Source organism: Hippocampus guttulatus, chromosome 21 (assembly GCF_054856545.1).
Source record: "Hippocampus guttulatus isolate MCC_2025c chromosome 21, RoL_Hgut_1.0, whole genome shotgun sequence".
In the NCBI taxonomy this organism is placed as follows: domain Eukaryota; kingdom Metazoa; phylum Chordata; class Actinopteri; order Syngnathiformes; family Syngnathidae; genus Hippocampus; species Hippocampus guttulatus.
In genome coordinates, this window is record NC_141281.1 from 4,287,446 (window position 1) to 4,303,314 (window position 15,869).

Consider the following 15,869-nt stretch of genomic DNA (forward strand, 5'->3'; position numbering starts at 1 on the left):
TGTTTGAAGACTGCATGTGTATCTAATGAAGTAGTCAGTCAGCCCTTGACGTTCCATGTTAAATTGCTCCATGTACAGCACTTTGTATGCAGCGATGGCTGTTTGAAAGTGCTCTATAAATACAGTTGACTTGACTTGTTTACATGTGGAAAATTAGTTGACTGGAGGCTTCATGGTTGGGGCCTTTGGGAGCCATGGTAACGTGTCGTAAATTAGCCCAAGTGCAAGCGGCTACTGTAAATCCGACAACAGTGAGTCACTTTCCACCAAGACGAAGGCAATAGTGTACGGTTAAGTCGGAATGGATAACATGGCGTCGTTTCCTGAAGTATCACTGCTGTCTACGGAAACTTTTCTGGTTAAGGGACGCGCAAATTGCGACCTTCGTGGCCCCGGCTCAGGTGGTTGTCAGACGAAAGCGTTCGGCAGATTGGTGAGGAGATCTGCTTCGAGACGACCGCCTTTTCGACAACCAGTTCGGACCTTACCATCGATTCAACCGTGCAACGGTGACTGGATGCCCAAGTTGTAACTTATACGCGAACGTAGCTTTGTGTGAAACGATAGCTGGCAAACACGTCGTGCAGTAACGCTCTATAATTTTCTGTTTGGCATCCAAAATCCCACGTGTCCCTATGATTTAGTTTTATCATCCCTACTCCTATCTGTGATGATGGGGGAGTCCGATTTTCTACGGGTAGCTAATGATCAACTTGTTTTCGTGTTGAAACTACGGACCAGAAGTTGACTGGGCGTAACTTGTCAAATGCCCGTAGATGGCGCCATTACCTTTATAATCAATAGAGGTCTGACGTCAGTAATGATTCAATTTGACTTTTAGTACCCGATTTGACCGAACATTTTTGTTTTTTGGGTGTTGCGTTAGAGAAGACAAGTGTCCTCCCTCCACTAGGAGGCAACCTACACCACCAAGCGAATATGCAGCTCTTTAGCTTCTCCAAGATGCTTTCAGGCGGCCCTGGTTGGAGGCCCTTCACGTTGAGGTAACATCTCAGTTGAGTGCATGACAGGTGATCTTTATCACAATGTGCGTATTTTTAATTTGACTAATGTTTTGTGGGACAACTGAGAGGCGGGATGCTTTAAAAAATACTGTATGTGGCTGAATGCACCGTGAGTGACATGCGACGTAAGATTGGCGCGGGAAGAATCCCGGAAGACTAGACGGCTGAAGTGTGTGGAGCAGGTGTGCTCAGAAGCGTGAGTGCCATAGGAAAGTGTTTGCTGCTCAAATGGGAGGGAAAGAAGCTCCAGTTGAATAAGCAATTAATAAGACATCCCTTTAATTCGCCTGTGTCTCCCCACTATGGTTGAAGTCACTGGACCGAGAGGTTAGTTACGGTTACGAATCGGGAGTTCAGGGCAGTGACGATACACGTAAAAGGTTACATGTGCAAAACTCGCAAGTACAAATGTCGGGTCTATTATCCCTTGTTTTTCTATTCCTTGCAGCTACTCTGAGAGATACAAACCCAAAGTGAATCATGCTGCCTGTTTCCCATCTACGTTAGTCCTTCAAGACTTGAGCACTTTTCCAGTGCAGAACTGCAAGTACAGCAGGTATCTGAGGATGGGGGTGGCATTCTGAAATAAATCGGTCATTAATAGCTCTAAACATCGTTCTAGTTATAGTATAGTTCTCATGCCTCTCCGCTCTACATTTCTGCAGGGCCAAAGTGAATTATCCAGCCTATGACCTCCCCACAGTTCAAGACAATGTGACGAGTGAGTAAGCATATCAGATATGCACTCAAAAGGAGTCTAACACCTACTGAACAGGGAAACATTAACCTAATATGGTGACGGTCCCCTTTCGCGAGAGGTTTGTCCACCCAAAAGAACATGTATAAGTTTGAGTTTTTTAAAATTAACCTGGCTGTTAAATATGAATACAGTAGTACTGTATTTTTTTTCTAATGAAATACATGTACAACACTTTGTATTTTAATTAATCATTATAATTGAAGACTTGTGCATACTGCATTTTAATTAATAACATGAAGTTTAAAAGTTATTTATAGATTTTGTCATTTTTAATACTGGAGTCTTTTTTTAATTCCTCATGGGGAAATTAAACTCACATTGTTGTATATATTTCTGGTGCACACTACATAGTAGATAAGAGTGAAAAGGAGCGTGCACTTCTTGAGCTTTGGAATGGAGTCGGTGTTTTGCTCAAGGGCCACTTTCATTTGTCCACTAGCGGTCACTCTGGTGGCACTCTGGTTTCAAAGCCTACAAAGTAATTAGAGATGAGCAACTGCTGCCCTAAAACATAAGTGTATACACAACTTTTTTTTTTAATATAAATTCTCAACCTGGCCCATTGCTCGTACCTTGAGTTTATCCCAACCCCTGATTAGTACAATTAAGAGGTGTGTCTCTATACTTTTGCCCATATAGTGTGCTTGTATATACATTTATCTTCATTTTAAATTGACAAAATGGATGCCCTTTTAACAGCATCTCCTCTCTACGTTCTCTTATTGGTCATCCTCATGTAGGTCAGTCATACGCAGACCCCGTGATGGGAGCCTCCTGCTCCTTTCTCCATCGGATATCTGAGTTGTCCTGCTTGGAGGGTGAGAGGGTGAGGCAGGAAAAGCTCAAGAGAACCAGGATGTCCAGAAAAGCCTTGTCATCTTGACAATCACTGCTACCCCAGTCAAAGTGGTCCAGAGGGGAAACAGACTTTGAATCGATGCCGAGGACGGGCAAAGGACATCAAACCTTGAGGGCAACCTGTTCGTTTAAGTGGCTCCTTTTTTCTGCTCTTTTGTCTTCATTGGTGCTAATTTTCTGCCTGGCATGGTTAGCTGTTTTACTCTGTCATTAATTAACCTTTCACCATGTCAAAATCAATATATAAAGTATTCTATAGAGAGAGTATTGAAGAGTGATTTTACAAAATTGATGATGGAACAAACTTGCATTTTTATAATTGCAATGTGTGTTTGTCTCATCTATACTCATGTCTTCTACTTTCTCCCTTTCATAATGTTGCTGCTGTAAATTGGGAATTTCTCCATTGTGAGACAAATAAAGGTTTTCTTATCTTACCAGTCACAACTTTTTTTAGTGTTAAAATTATTAATGTGGAAGGTCCAAATAATGAAAGGCCCACAAAGGTTAGGTGTTTGATTTTTTTAATACATTCAAAAGAATATATCGTAAAAAGTACTCAGAGAACATTTAAAATATATATCTCTGGCAATCATGCGCGATCGTGAGTAGTGTTTTTGAATGTTATATCTTTAATCCAATCAAAATCATCCATTCGTTTTGACACCCGGAAAAGCTACTTTATCAACCAATAGAAATGCGATGTGGAATAAAAAGGCTGACCCCATTCGTCCAATAGTAAATACGGTTTTCTCATACGTCCGTAGTGACACTTTGCTCCGCCTCTGGCCTCCATTTCTGAAAAGAGCCCGCTGCCGATCACAAGTCTTCGCCCGTGTTTTTTTAAACAGTTAATTCATTGAACTCGGCTCTGACGGGAATTCGGGCGATTATCTGGAGGTTGAGGTTCAAATACCAATGTTATACGTTTTACGATTTTACGCTATTCGAACGAGGGCCGAACCGTAGCTTGGATTTTATTGAACCTTTTAACTTTACTCGGCGTATTCTGCCTCTCCCCCCTCTCTCTTGACCGCCCCACTCACTCCCCCTCCCCCCTCGTGCGTGAGTTGGGGCCTGCTCCTTTGGTTTGGCCACGAGGCGCATTTACACTTGGTCGAAGCGATGGCGGAGTTCGGAAATGGGCTGGCGGAGGAATCGCTACTAGATTCTGACCCTGGACACCCCGAATTGGAAGACCCAGGAGTTGGTGACGAGGAGCCGGGATTAGAAGAGGGAGAGGCGGCAATAGAAGACCCGGTAAGTGAAGGGCATTGTTTCATTCGGTGCATGCCGACGTGAATAGCCATGCTCGTCAATTGCGCTATCCAAACCATTGCGAAGCGCTCTTTGATCACGTTTAGCGTGGCTCTTGAATGCTATCAATTCCTCACAAAGATTTATGTCACATGTCGTGTGCGTGGCTATTACCGCCAGCTCGGTCTGAACCGCCATTATGGTTCGCACAGTGCAGTAGAATTGGGTGGTGACATGCGCGATATCGGCAGCCATCTTGGCGCAAGAGGGGCGCTAGTTTCTGCGCCAGGCGGCGAGACAGAGCCTCTGAATACAAATCGCCGCAAAGACTCAACACTGGGATGTTTGAGCTAGTCGGGGGCGAGGGTAGGACACGCCGCAACCACTGTGCACCGTCGCGTCAGTCTCCTTGATTGCGAAGCCGCCCTCGTTGACGGTAATGGCACGTTATTTGTGTGTGTGTGTGTGTGTGTGTGTGTGTGTGTGTGTGTGTCGCCTTTACACTTCACGGCTTCCTCGCTGCGGCATTTCAAGCACCAACGTCGAGACGTGGAAATGACCTAGCGACAACCGGCTAACATGCTAGCTTACCTTGGTCACCCTAACACAATACAGTCATCGGGCTAGACCCAGAACCGAACTCGGTCGCCCGCGAAACGATAAAACGCGCCCGAGTTTGTTGGGCCGAAGCGTATGACGCGAAATGTGTGTGTCTGGCCATGCAAAGCTCGCCGACAACACGAAATCGGGGTGGAGATGGCAGCCGTGATTGTCTTTTGAGTTCGCAATGTACTGCGTGGCGAGCGTCGTTTAACGACTGGACGTGTTTTGCGTGAGGTGGAAAGAGACAGTTTTCATTTAAAACCGAGGGAGGATGCCCAGTCCACGCGACACGTTGATCTTTTAAGGCGTGTCTGCCAGTAAAACTCAATGCAATCGTTATTTTATTGCAGGGTCGTGCCTTCGTGTGCCATTTGTCTCATTTCCAATGAGACCTGACGCTGGCAAGCAAGCATGTGCCACAAGTCATTGTGTACACATGCGTTTACAACGGCTATTTATCGTCGGTCATTGCATTTGGTTAATGTGCTGGATGTGTTTGTGACAGCATTGCCCTGAATGGAATTGGAATGACTCCCACTGCAATGCACCACTCTCTAGGAGGCTGCACGCTCACACGGGGACACTGCCGTCTGTGTGTTCCAAGCCCTATTTATTTATTTTTTAATTGTACAATAGCAGGCGTGAGGACTTGCAAACACACATTCCCATATTCGTGTGTGTGTGTATGTGCGCGCGTGACAGAGATCATGCTGGTGTATAAATAAGCAGTAAACGGGTTCAAAATATTGGCGGTGAGAGTTTTTGTTTATTTAAACCCGCATCTGATCTCAGAAAATTCTCGAGTCTTAATTGTCAGTATTTGTGATTTCTCAGCATTAAAACATTGCAAAAGCACATCACGTGACTTTAACTAGCTGTAGAACTGAGGAAAATCGGAATATGTACCATACGGCCAAAGACTTTTTATTATATTTTGCAGCTTTAATGTTACTCGGGGGTTTTATTTTGAGAAATGCACGGCGGGTCCGATCAAATGATTCCCCGCCCTTTAAAGTTTTAGCAGGCAGCCGTTACCACAATTTTTCTGCATTATGGCGACAGCTTGTAATTCTTACTTCGATGTACGCTCAAAGGCTTCACCGACATTTGTGTATCTTCTGCAGGAGCTGGAGGCTATCAAAGCCCGTGTGAGAGAGATGGAGGAAGAGGCAGAGAAACTGAAGGAGTTGCAGAACGAGGTGGAGAAACAAATGAATCTAAGCCCCCCGCCAGGTAAATTCTATATTTTTTAGGAAGGGCTTTTTAGATGTTTGAAAATATGCATTGAACACAAAAATTAAGCATTGTATCCAATTAGTAGTGTTAGATACAATATCTCTTTGTCTTTAATGGTGCACCGGACTTTACATGCACCTAATTTGTAATGAAGATTAAAGGAGATGGCTTTGAAGCGCAGATAAAACTCATCGGTGAGGATTTGACTGGCATTCACTGAGATTAAAGTGTTGTCTCGGGTTTTATAAAGCATGTTCAACAAGATTTGACAATTTCCAATGCATTTTTTATTTAAAATAAAATAGTAATACAGTACTTACTTCAGCAAGCTGTTGATATTTTTGATCACTGTTTTTTTGTCCCGCCTTTTGTAGTCGGCCCAGTCATAATGTCGTTTGAGGAAAAAATGGAAGCAGATGGCCGATCGATATACGTCGGAAACGTGAGTAGCTTTTTTCTTAATTGTCATGCACACGGACAAAAATGCAGGTTTTGTTGTGGCTCGGATTTTGTCAGAAAAGACACGGCTCCCACTTTTGTTGATGTCCTCGCAGAATAGCTTCAGTCCTAGACGGCTTGTTTACAACAAATAAAATACCTAATTGTCGTTCTATTCAATTATGCAGGTCATGAAATATTGAGCGCTTTGCTTTTTACTTTAGGTGGATTATGGTGCGACTGCCGAGGAGCTGGAGGCCCACTTCCATGGATGCGGTTCAGTAAATAGAGTCACCATCTTGTGTGACAAATATACGGGGCATCCCAAAGGGTAAAGTATCGAAGTTGAGGTTCTCGCATTCACATTGATCTCTGCTATGTGTTCTGTCGGGTCAAATATTTGCCATCGCTTGATGATGCTTTTGTTCCATAGGTTTGCATATATCGAGTTTGCAGACAAAGAGTCTGTGAGGACAGCGATGGCTTTGGATGAGTCTCTGTTTAGAGGAAGACAGATAAAGGTAACAGTTGCAATGGGAGATATTGTTTTGCATAGCATTGTATGATCGCGGCAGGATGCTTTGACAATTGTCGACTGGACCACTAAAAGTTGGTGTCAAATGTTGAAACGTCACCCTTTTCCCTTTTTTTTTTTTTTTCAGGTGGGCGCAAAGAGAACAAACAGACCCGGCATCAGCACCACAGATCGCGGATTTTCCCGGGCTCGATTCCGATCACGGGGAGGAAACTTTTCTTCACGCGCTCGCTACTACAGTGGCTACACACCGCCCAGAGGCAGAGGACGGGCCTTCAGGTCAGTGAACACTTTGGGGGAGGACACTGTACCCGCATGAACATCATCTTCACTTGTTGCACTCAGAGAATGGTTGGGAAGACTGCTATCCCCTCACCGCGCAGCCATTACTTGCATCTTCTCACATACCAAATGGAGTTTACTTGTCAGCATGCATCACGATTCTTCTGTTTGTTAAATCAACTCGACAAGAGGGATAGCTCTAGCTTGAAAGGAACCTGAAGAAATAGATGGTCTTTGTTTTAGACGACAGTGTGTCCCTCTCATCTCAGAAAGATGAGAACAAGCAACATAATATATGTACACTACTGTTCAAGAGTTTGGGGGGCACTTAGAAATGTCCCATTTTTGCCAGCCGGGCAACATTCACTCATTTGCACACTTGGGAAATGTCACGTCTCATCTGTGGGCTTCATTGCATGGCATGGCCATTTCACGAAAAAGGGCATTGTACACACTGGGTTCCTCTCAGCTCCATTGACTGTCCATGGATCCAAAATCTGTATTCTTGTGATGTGCTCCTGAAAAGCAAATGTTTCAGAATAGCGTGTGACCCGCATGTTCCCGTCCTCTCCTTCCAGCCCAGTAGAAACCAACTGCTCATTACTCCAGTTCGTCGGTTGTGTTTCCCTGTTGCGGATGACGAGCATGCGTTTTACTTGTCGAATTTGGATTGAAACGCAAGACTTTCCCTATTGGGATCAAAACGACGGACAATAGCAAAGGTGCCACTTGTTCCAACACGGGCTTTCTTGATGGCGCCTTCCGTTTTAGGACTTTAGGAGATACTCTCGTTCGGAGTTCTTTGTCAGCTCAGCGGTTGAGGTCCGTCCCGTCTTGGTGACATCCAAATTGACATATTCAGAGTAAGGTACGGCTCGTCTCTAAAGGCTACCCCTCAATCAGTCATCATACTCTGATTGTGCTGCTATCTATTGTTGGTATCGTTTGGGTGTGCATGGCAGGGTCCTCCTACATTAAAAGCCTTTTCGGGTGGTGGCCCCGGCAATTTATCGTATTGTCATGAAAAGGTCTTGGAAGATACCGCCGTACTCTGCAGTTGATTGTTCACACTGAGGCAAAGCGAAAGCGCAACATGAGTTGGCGTGTGTCGAATGCGATTGCATGCATAACATGTCATCTTTGCAAGTCGAAAGGGGTTTGGTTTTTATTGAGTATTTTTGATTTTTATTTTTATTTTTTTAATGGCACCCAACCTTTAAGTTAGTGTGCACTCCCAGAGACAAAGGTTCATTACTGCAGCCTGATCTCAGCATCCGTCCACTGTTGTCTGTCTGCGCGTGTGTTGAAGGGGTGACCCCTGTTTGGGCTTTTGGAATAGTGTGCTTGGCTTTAGTGTGGGTTTGGCAAGTGATAATGCTGTGGTGTGTGCGTGCGTTGTGTTTTCGTTTGAGTTTACCCCCACCCCCAGTGACCCCAATGGTGGCTCTCGCACAAATGGGAGCCCCCTTTTGCACAGCTGGTTCATGAGGGAAATCTTGATGCTCCTCTCCAAGAACAGCTGGGGCGTACCTCGCATTGTCAACGCCCCCATCACCCCCCCACAAAATGTTAATTTTGCAGCCCAGAGTGGCACCATAGGTGGGGGTCATTCTTCAGGGGCTGTTGTGCAATGTGTCCAAAGAAGCTAGAGAGAGAGAAAGAGGGAGAGTGTACCTTTGCTACCCCCGTTTAACCCAGCCACACACCCGCTCACGTTGGTCTTGAAATTAAACACTCGTCCTTCTTTGGCAAAGCTGACCGAAGCTACTCTTAGCCCATTCCTCCGCACTCACATGTTGTATTGCTACACTGGCATAAAAGCAAATGTGCAACAGTGTTAAGATGTTAAGTCTGTTAAGTTTTAGTCACCAGTTGTTTTCGGCACACATTTTGTAACGCACCTCTGCCCACAAGCGCGCACACCAAATTGAATACCGCACCAGAAAATTGGTGTCCATCTTCTCAAGCCAACCAGAAAGAAACTCACCCTCTTTTTCTCTCTCTCTTCCAGGGGCCGAGGGCGAACATCGTGGTATTGCCCTTACTAAACACTCCAACCCCTCCCCTCCTTTTACTATCAACCCCTTTTCCTTCTGTTCCAAAACACACGCACACGCACACACACACACACACGCACACACACGCACACGCACTCTCACTCACACATTTACACACACTCACACTCGTACACATTACATACACTTTAAAATTGCCCTCCCCCTCCCCCTTTCCTTCCCCAACCCAAAAAAAAGAAGAGTTCCAGAAGAGAGAAACAAAAAGGAAAAAAAGGAGAAAAAAAACCTGGACAGAGAGACTGACTGTCTGCAGTGTGCATTTGTATGTGAGCGTGCGTGTGCAGAGGTTGGTGCGACCCCCCTGGTAAGGTATACGCTGGCCTTTGGGTGCAAGAAGTATGATGGCAAGTTTTTTCTTTCTTCAGTTTGTTTTTTTTCTTGTTGCTTTGGGTGCGGGAATGTTGATGTGATGACATCTCAGGCTGCAGGCATGTCTCCTTTGGTCTGGCTGTGACATCCTGCTTCTACACCATCCACAGCCCACCCATTCACCCCATTCACCTACCACCACTGGAAAAAAAAAAAGCAACAAAAAAAAGGGGGGGGGGTTGCTTATATGACAGTTTTTTTATTGTGTTGTTCTAATGTGAAATGTTGATTAGCCAGGCTCTTGATGTGTTTTAAGTCTTTTTGCTGTACCACCCTCTCCTGCTCCCCCTTTCCATCTCTTCTGACTCTTTTCACCTTATAGCCTCCCCAGATCAACGCCCCATGATTTATTTGTAGTTTTTTGTGTTCTTCACCACACTACTTTTTTGAAGGCGACTGACCCTCTTGCGGTGGAAAATTAGAAATGTGTATTTCTTTTATTATTCTGGAAAGTGGGGCTCTTCCCTGTGTGGCCATCTACCCACCATACGTTCATAGCGGTCTCCTGCTCGACAACCTGCGCTTTATTATTTTTTTGGCAGACAATGTTTTTATTTGGTGCAACCCCCAGGCCGTGTGTCTCCTTCCTTCCTCTCACCCCTCCTCTCTCTGTATATTAGACCACTTCTTGTCGTTTCAGGTTTCAGGACCAGTGGAGGTTGACGACCCCTCCCCAGGTGGCGCCGCCGCCCCCCACTGTCTCCGCAGCGTCTCTCTCTCTCTCTGCTCCCGCTATGCACACTCACCCCATTCTCTCCGTGTGGGGGGGAGGGGGGCAGGGCGACCACAGGCCGGCCACAGGGGGCATTTACTACAACAGCAAACGCTGATGATGCTTTGGGCCCCCCCCCCCCCCACAACACACACCTCGCCACAACACACACATTTAATTCGCACGACAGCACACTGCAGTACAGACGCCACTTAACAAGTCGCTGGCCCAACATGTGATTTTTATACATCGCCAACAGTTGAAAGGCAGTTTTTCGGGAGTAAGAAAGGCAAGATGTTTTGTGTGCGTGTGTGTGTGTGTGTTTGGGGGGGGGGGGTACAGTTGGGCCCCATTCCATTCTGACATTGCGCAGTGCAGTCACGGCTTGTCAGAAGGGAGGCTGACCAGTTTGTGGCATTGATTAAGTTAACGGAGTGGGCAGATATTTTACGCAGGTTAAGCAGGGAGCGGTCCGAGTTGTGTGTTGACATTTCTCTTGGGTGAAAAAGAGGGACGCGGGGTTCAACAACAAAAAAATTTTTTTAACATTTTTTTTTCTTAATTCATGGTTCTGTAATTACAAACAAAAATAAAGACCTGTAAAAAGTATGTTTCTGATGTGATTTGTTCAAACAGTGCCACACATGATCAGCCATTTCAGTCAATGAAGCAGCAAAAATACCAAATGGGATTTTATTAATTTTGTGCACCGCGTTATTGAATTTTACCGGTGAGCGATATTGCCTTACTTCCTATATTTACAACATTGCAACGACTGTCTTACATATATATATAGTAAGGCGTTTTTAGTCCAAAAAAACGACCATGGATAGAAAGGCATTTTTTACAGCCAAAAAAAAACCATGTTCAGGAAGGTGTTTTGAGCCGAAAAAAAACGACCATATATAGTAAGGCGTTTTTAACAGAAAAAAAGACCATGTATACTAAGGCGTTTTTAGCCGAAAAAAACGGTCATGTCAAGCTTTTTTTTAACAACCATTGATGTAAGGGCCTTCTTGGGTTTGAAGGCGTTTTTAGCCGAAAAAAACGACCGTGTATAGTAAGGCGTTTTAAACCGAAAAAACAACCATGTGCAGTAAGACGTTTTTAGCCGAAAAAACGACTATGTAGAGTAAGGCGTTTTTAGCCAAAAAAAACGACCATGTATATAGTAAGGCGGTTTTAGCCGAAAAAAAACGACATAGTATAGTAAGGCGTTTTTAGCCCGGAAAAAACGACCATGTATAGAAAGGTGTTTTTAGCCTGAAAAAACTACCATGTATAGTAAGGCTATTTTAGCCCAAAAAGAACGACATAGTATAGTAAGGCGTTTTCACCCCGAAAAAAACCGACAGAATAGTAAGGCGTTTTAGCCCGAAAAAAACAACCATGTATAGTAAGGCGTTTTTTGCCCGAAAAAAACAACATAGTATATATAGTAAGGCGTTTTTTGCCCGAACAAAACGACATAGTATAGTAAGGCGTTTTTTGCCCGAAAAAAACGACAGTATAGTAAGGCGTTTTTACCCCGAAAAAAACGACATAGTATAGTAAGGCGTTTTTAGCCCGAAAAAAACGACATAGTATAGTAAGGCGTTTTTTGCCCGAAAAAAACGACATAGTATAGTAAGGCAATTTTAGCCCGAAAAAAACGACATAGTATAGTAAACCGTTTTTAGCCCGTAAAAAACGACATAGTATAGTAAGGCATTTTTTTGCCCGAAAAAAACAACATAGTATAGTAAGGCGTTTTTTGCCCGAAAAAAACGACATAGTATAGTAAGGCAATTTTAGCCCGAAAAAAACGACATATTATAGTAAACCGTTTTTAGCCCGTAAAAAACGACATAGTATAGTAAGGCGTTTTTTGCCCGAAAAAAACGACATAGTATAGTAGGGCGTTTTTACTCCCAAAAAAACGACATAGTATATAATAAGGCGTTTTTTGCCCGAAAAAAACGACATAGTATAGTAAGGCGTTTTTTGCCCGAAAAAAACGACATAGTATAGTAGGGCGTTTTTTGCCCGAAAAAAACGACATAGTATAGTAAGGCGTTTTTTGCCCGAAATAAACGACATAGTATAGTAAGGCGTTTTTTGCCCGAAAAAAATGACATAGTATAGTAATGCGTTTTTACCCCGAAAAAAACAACATAGTATATATAGTAAGGCGTTTTTTGCCCGAACAAAACGACATAGTATAGTAAGGCGTTTTTTGCCCGAAAAAAACGACATAGTAAAGTAAGGCGTTTTTAGCCCGAAAAAAACAACATAGTATATATAGTAAGGCTTTTTTTGCCCGAAAAAAACGACATAGTATAGTAAGGCGTTTTTAGCCTGAAAAAACGACCATGTATAGTAAGGCTATTTTAGCCCGAAAAAAACTACATAGTATAGTAAGGCGTTTTTAGCCCTGAATAAACGACATAGTATAGTAAGGCGTTTTTACCCCGAAAAAAACGACATAGTATAGTAAGGCGTTTTTAGCCCGAAAAAAAAGACAGTATAGTAAGGCGTTTTTAGCCCGGACAAAACGACCATGTATAGTAAGGCGTTTTTAGCCTGAAAAAACGACCATGTATATATAGTACGGTGTTTTTAGCCCGAAAAAAACGACATAGTATAGTAAGGCTATTTTAGCCCCAAAAAAACGACATAGTATATAGTAAGGCGTTTTCACCCCAAAAAAAAAACGACATAGTATATAGTAAGGCGTTTTTAGCCCGAAAAAAAACCCGACATAGTATAGTAAGGCGTTTTTAGCCTGAAAAATCGACCATGTATAGTAAGGCGTTTTTAGCCCGAAAAAAACGACATAGTATAGTAAGGCGTTTTTAGCCCGAAAAAAACGACCATGTATAGAAAGGTGTTTTTAGCCCGAAAAAAACGACAGTATAGTAAGGCGTTTTTAGCCCGGAAAAAAACGACCATGTATAGTAAGGCGTTTTTAGCCTGAAAAAACTACCATGTATAGTAAGGCTATTTTAGCCCAAAAAGAACGACATACAATAGTAAGGCGTTTTAGCCCGAAAAAAAAGACAGTATAGTAAGGCGTTTTCACCCCGAAAAAAACCGACAGAATAGTAAGGCGTTTTAGCCCGAAAAAAACAACCATGTATAGTAAGGCGTTTTTTGCCCGAAAAAAACGACATACAATAGTAAGGCGTTTTAGCCCGAAAAAAAAGACAGTATAGTAAGGCGTTTTTACCCCGAAAAAAACGACATAGTATAGTAAGGCGTTTTTAGCCCGAAAAAAACGACATAGTATAGTAAGGCGTTTTTTGCCCGAAAAAAACGACATAGTATAGTAAGGCAATTTTAGCCCGAAAAAAACGACATAGTATAGTAAACCGTTTTTAGCCCGAAAAAAACGACATAGTATAGTAAGGCATTTTTTTGCCCGAAAAAAACAACATAGTATAGTAACGCGTTTTTTGCCCGAAAAAAACGACATAGTATAGTAAGGCAATTTTAGCCCGAAAAAAACGACATATTATAGTAAACCGTTTTTAGCCCGTAAAAAACGACATAGTATAGTAAGGCGTTTTTTGCCCGAAAAAAACGACATAGTATAGTAAGGCGTTTTTTGCCCGAAAAAAACAACATAGTATAGTAAGGCGTTTTTTGCCCGAAAAAAACGACATAGTATAGTAAGGCAATTTTAGCCCGAAAAAAACGACATAGTATAGTAAACCGTTTTTAGCCCGTAAAAAACGACATAGTATAGTAAGGCGTTTTTTGCCCGAAAAAAACGACATAGTATAGTAGGGCGTTTTTACTCCCAAAAAAACGACATAGTATATAATAAGGCGTTTTTTGCCCGAAAAAAACGACATAGTATAGTAAGGCGTTTTTTGCCCGAAAAAAACGACATAGTATAGTAGGGCGTTTTTTGCCCGAAAAAAACGACATAGTATAGTAAGGCGTTTTTTGCCCGAAATAAACGACATAGTATAGTAAGGCGTTTTTTGCCCGAAAAAAACGACATAGTATAGTAATGCGTTTTTACCCCGAAAAAAACGACATAGTATAATAAGGCGTTTTTAGCCCGAAAAAAACGACATAGTATATATAGTAAGGCGTTTTTTGCCCGAACAAAACGACATAGTATAGTAAGGCGTTTTTTGCCCGAAAAAAACGACATAGTAAAGTAAGGCGTTTTTAGCCCGAAAAAAACAACATAGTATATATAGTAAGGCGTTTTTTGCCCGAACAAAACGACCTAGTATAGTAAGGCTTTTTTTGCCCGAAAAAAACGACATATAGTAAGGCGTTTTTAGCCTGAAAAAACGACCATGTATAGTAAGGCTATTTTAGCCCGAAAAAAACTACATAGTATAGTAAGGCGTTTTTAGCCCGAAAAAAAAGACATAGTATAGTAAGGCGTTTTTAGCCCTGAATAAACGACATAGTATAGTAAGGCGTTTTTACCCCGAAAAAAACGACATAGTATAGTAAGGCGTTTTTAGCCCGAAAAAAAAGACAGTATAGTAAGGCGTTTTTAGCCCGGACAAAACGACCATGTATAGTAAGGCGTTTTTAGCCTGAAAAAACGACCATGTATATATAGTACGGTGTTTTTAGCCCGAAAAAAACGACATAGTATAGTAAGGCTATTTTAGCCCCAAAAAAACGACATAGTATATAGTAAGGCGTTTTCACCCCAAAAAAAAAACGACATAGTATATAGTAAGGCGTTTTTAGCCCGAAAAAAAACCCGACATAGTATAGTAAGGCGTTTTTAGCCTGATAAATCGACCATGTATAGTAAGGCGTTTTTAGCCCGAAAAAAACGACATAGTATAGTAAGGCGTTTTTAGCCCGAAAAAAACGACAGAATAGTAAGGCGTTTTTAGCCCGAAAAAAACGACATAGTATCGTAAGGCGTTTTTTGCCCGAAAAAAACGACATAGTATAGTAGGGCGTTTTTTGCCCGAAAAAAACGACATAGTATAGTAAGGCGTTTTTTGCCCGAAAAAAACCCACATAGTATAGTAATGCGTTTTTACCCCGAAAAAAACGACATAGTATAGTAAGGCGTTTTTAGCCCGAAAAAAACGACATAGTATATATAGTAAGACGTTTTTAGCCCGAAAAAAACGACATAGTATAGTAAGGCGTTTTTTGCCCGAAAAAAACGACAGTATAGTAAGGCGTTTTTACTCCAAAAAAAAACGACATAGTATAGTAAGGCGTCTTTTGTCCGAAAAAAACGACAGTCTAGTAAGGCGTTTTTTGCCCGAAAAAAACGACCTAGTATAGTAAGGCTTTTTTTGCCCGAAAAAAACGACATAGTATAGTAAGGCGTTTTTAGCCCGAAAAAAACGACATAGTATAGTAAGGCGTTTTTGGCCCGAAAAAATAACAGGAAAAACGACATAGTATAGTAAGGCGTTTTTAGCCCGAAAAAAAACGACAGTATAGTAAGGCGTTTTGGGCCCGAAAAAAACGACATAGTATAGTAAGGCGTTTTTGGCTCGAAAAAAACGACATAGTATAGTAAGGCGTTTTTAGCCCGAAAAAACGACATAGTATAGTAAGGCGTTTTTGGCCCGAAAAAACCGACAAAGTATAGTAAGGCGTTTTTGGCCCGAAAAAAAACGACGGAAAAAACAACATAGTATAGTAAGGCGTTTTAGCCCGAAAAAAACGACATAGTATAGTAAGGCGTTTTTGGCCCAAAAATAACGACATAGTATAGTAAGGCGTTTTTGCCCCG

At 42.5% G+C, this 15,869-nt stretch overlaps 2 protein-coding genes across 4 annotated transcripts; both read left to right on the forward strand.

The window, feature by feature from the left end:
- The first annotated feature begins 140 nt into the window (after positions 1-140).
- On the forward strand, positions 141-3,080 carry c21h8orf89 (chromosome 21 C8orf89 homolog). Its single transcript, XM_086102102.1, has 5 exons — positions 141-509; positions 887-1,004; positions 1,474-1,581; positions 1,691-1,746; positions 2,526-3,080. The coding sequence occupies exons 1-5, from the start codon at positions 302-304 to the stop codon at positions 2,666-2,668; spliced, it is 633 nt and encodes a 210-aa protein (XP_085958228.1). The 5' UTR covers positions 141-301; the 3' UTR covers positions 2,669-3,080.
- A 359-nt stretch (positions 3,081-3,439) lies between these two features.
- pabpn1 (poly(A) binding protein, nuclear 1) lies at positions 3,440-10,759 on the forward strand. 3 transcript variants are annotated; one of them, XM_086102077.1, is made up of 7 exons: positions 3,440-3,903; positions 5,628-5,736; positions 6,114-6,181; positions 6,402-6,508; positions 6,611-6,698; positions 6,840-6,991; positions 10,079-10,759. In XM_086102077.1, the coding sequence occupies exons 1-7, from the start codon at positions 3,769-3,771 to the stop codon at positions 10,266-10,268; spliced, it is 849 nt and encodes a 282-aa protein (XP_085958203.1). In that variant the 5' UTR covers positions 3,440-3,768; the 3' UTR covers positions 10,269-10,759. The 3 variants fall into 3 exon arrangements, with proteins under 3 accessions (XP_085958203.1, XP_085958204.1, XP_085958205.1); XM_086102078.1 differs by lacking the exon at positions 10,079-10,759 and adding an exon at positions 9,006-9,186; XM_086102079.1 differs by lacking the exon at positions 3,440-3,903 and adding an exon at positions 4,150-4,336.
- The last annotated feature ends 5,110 nt before the right edge of the window (positions 10,760-15,869 follow it).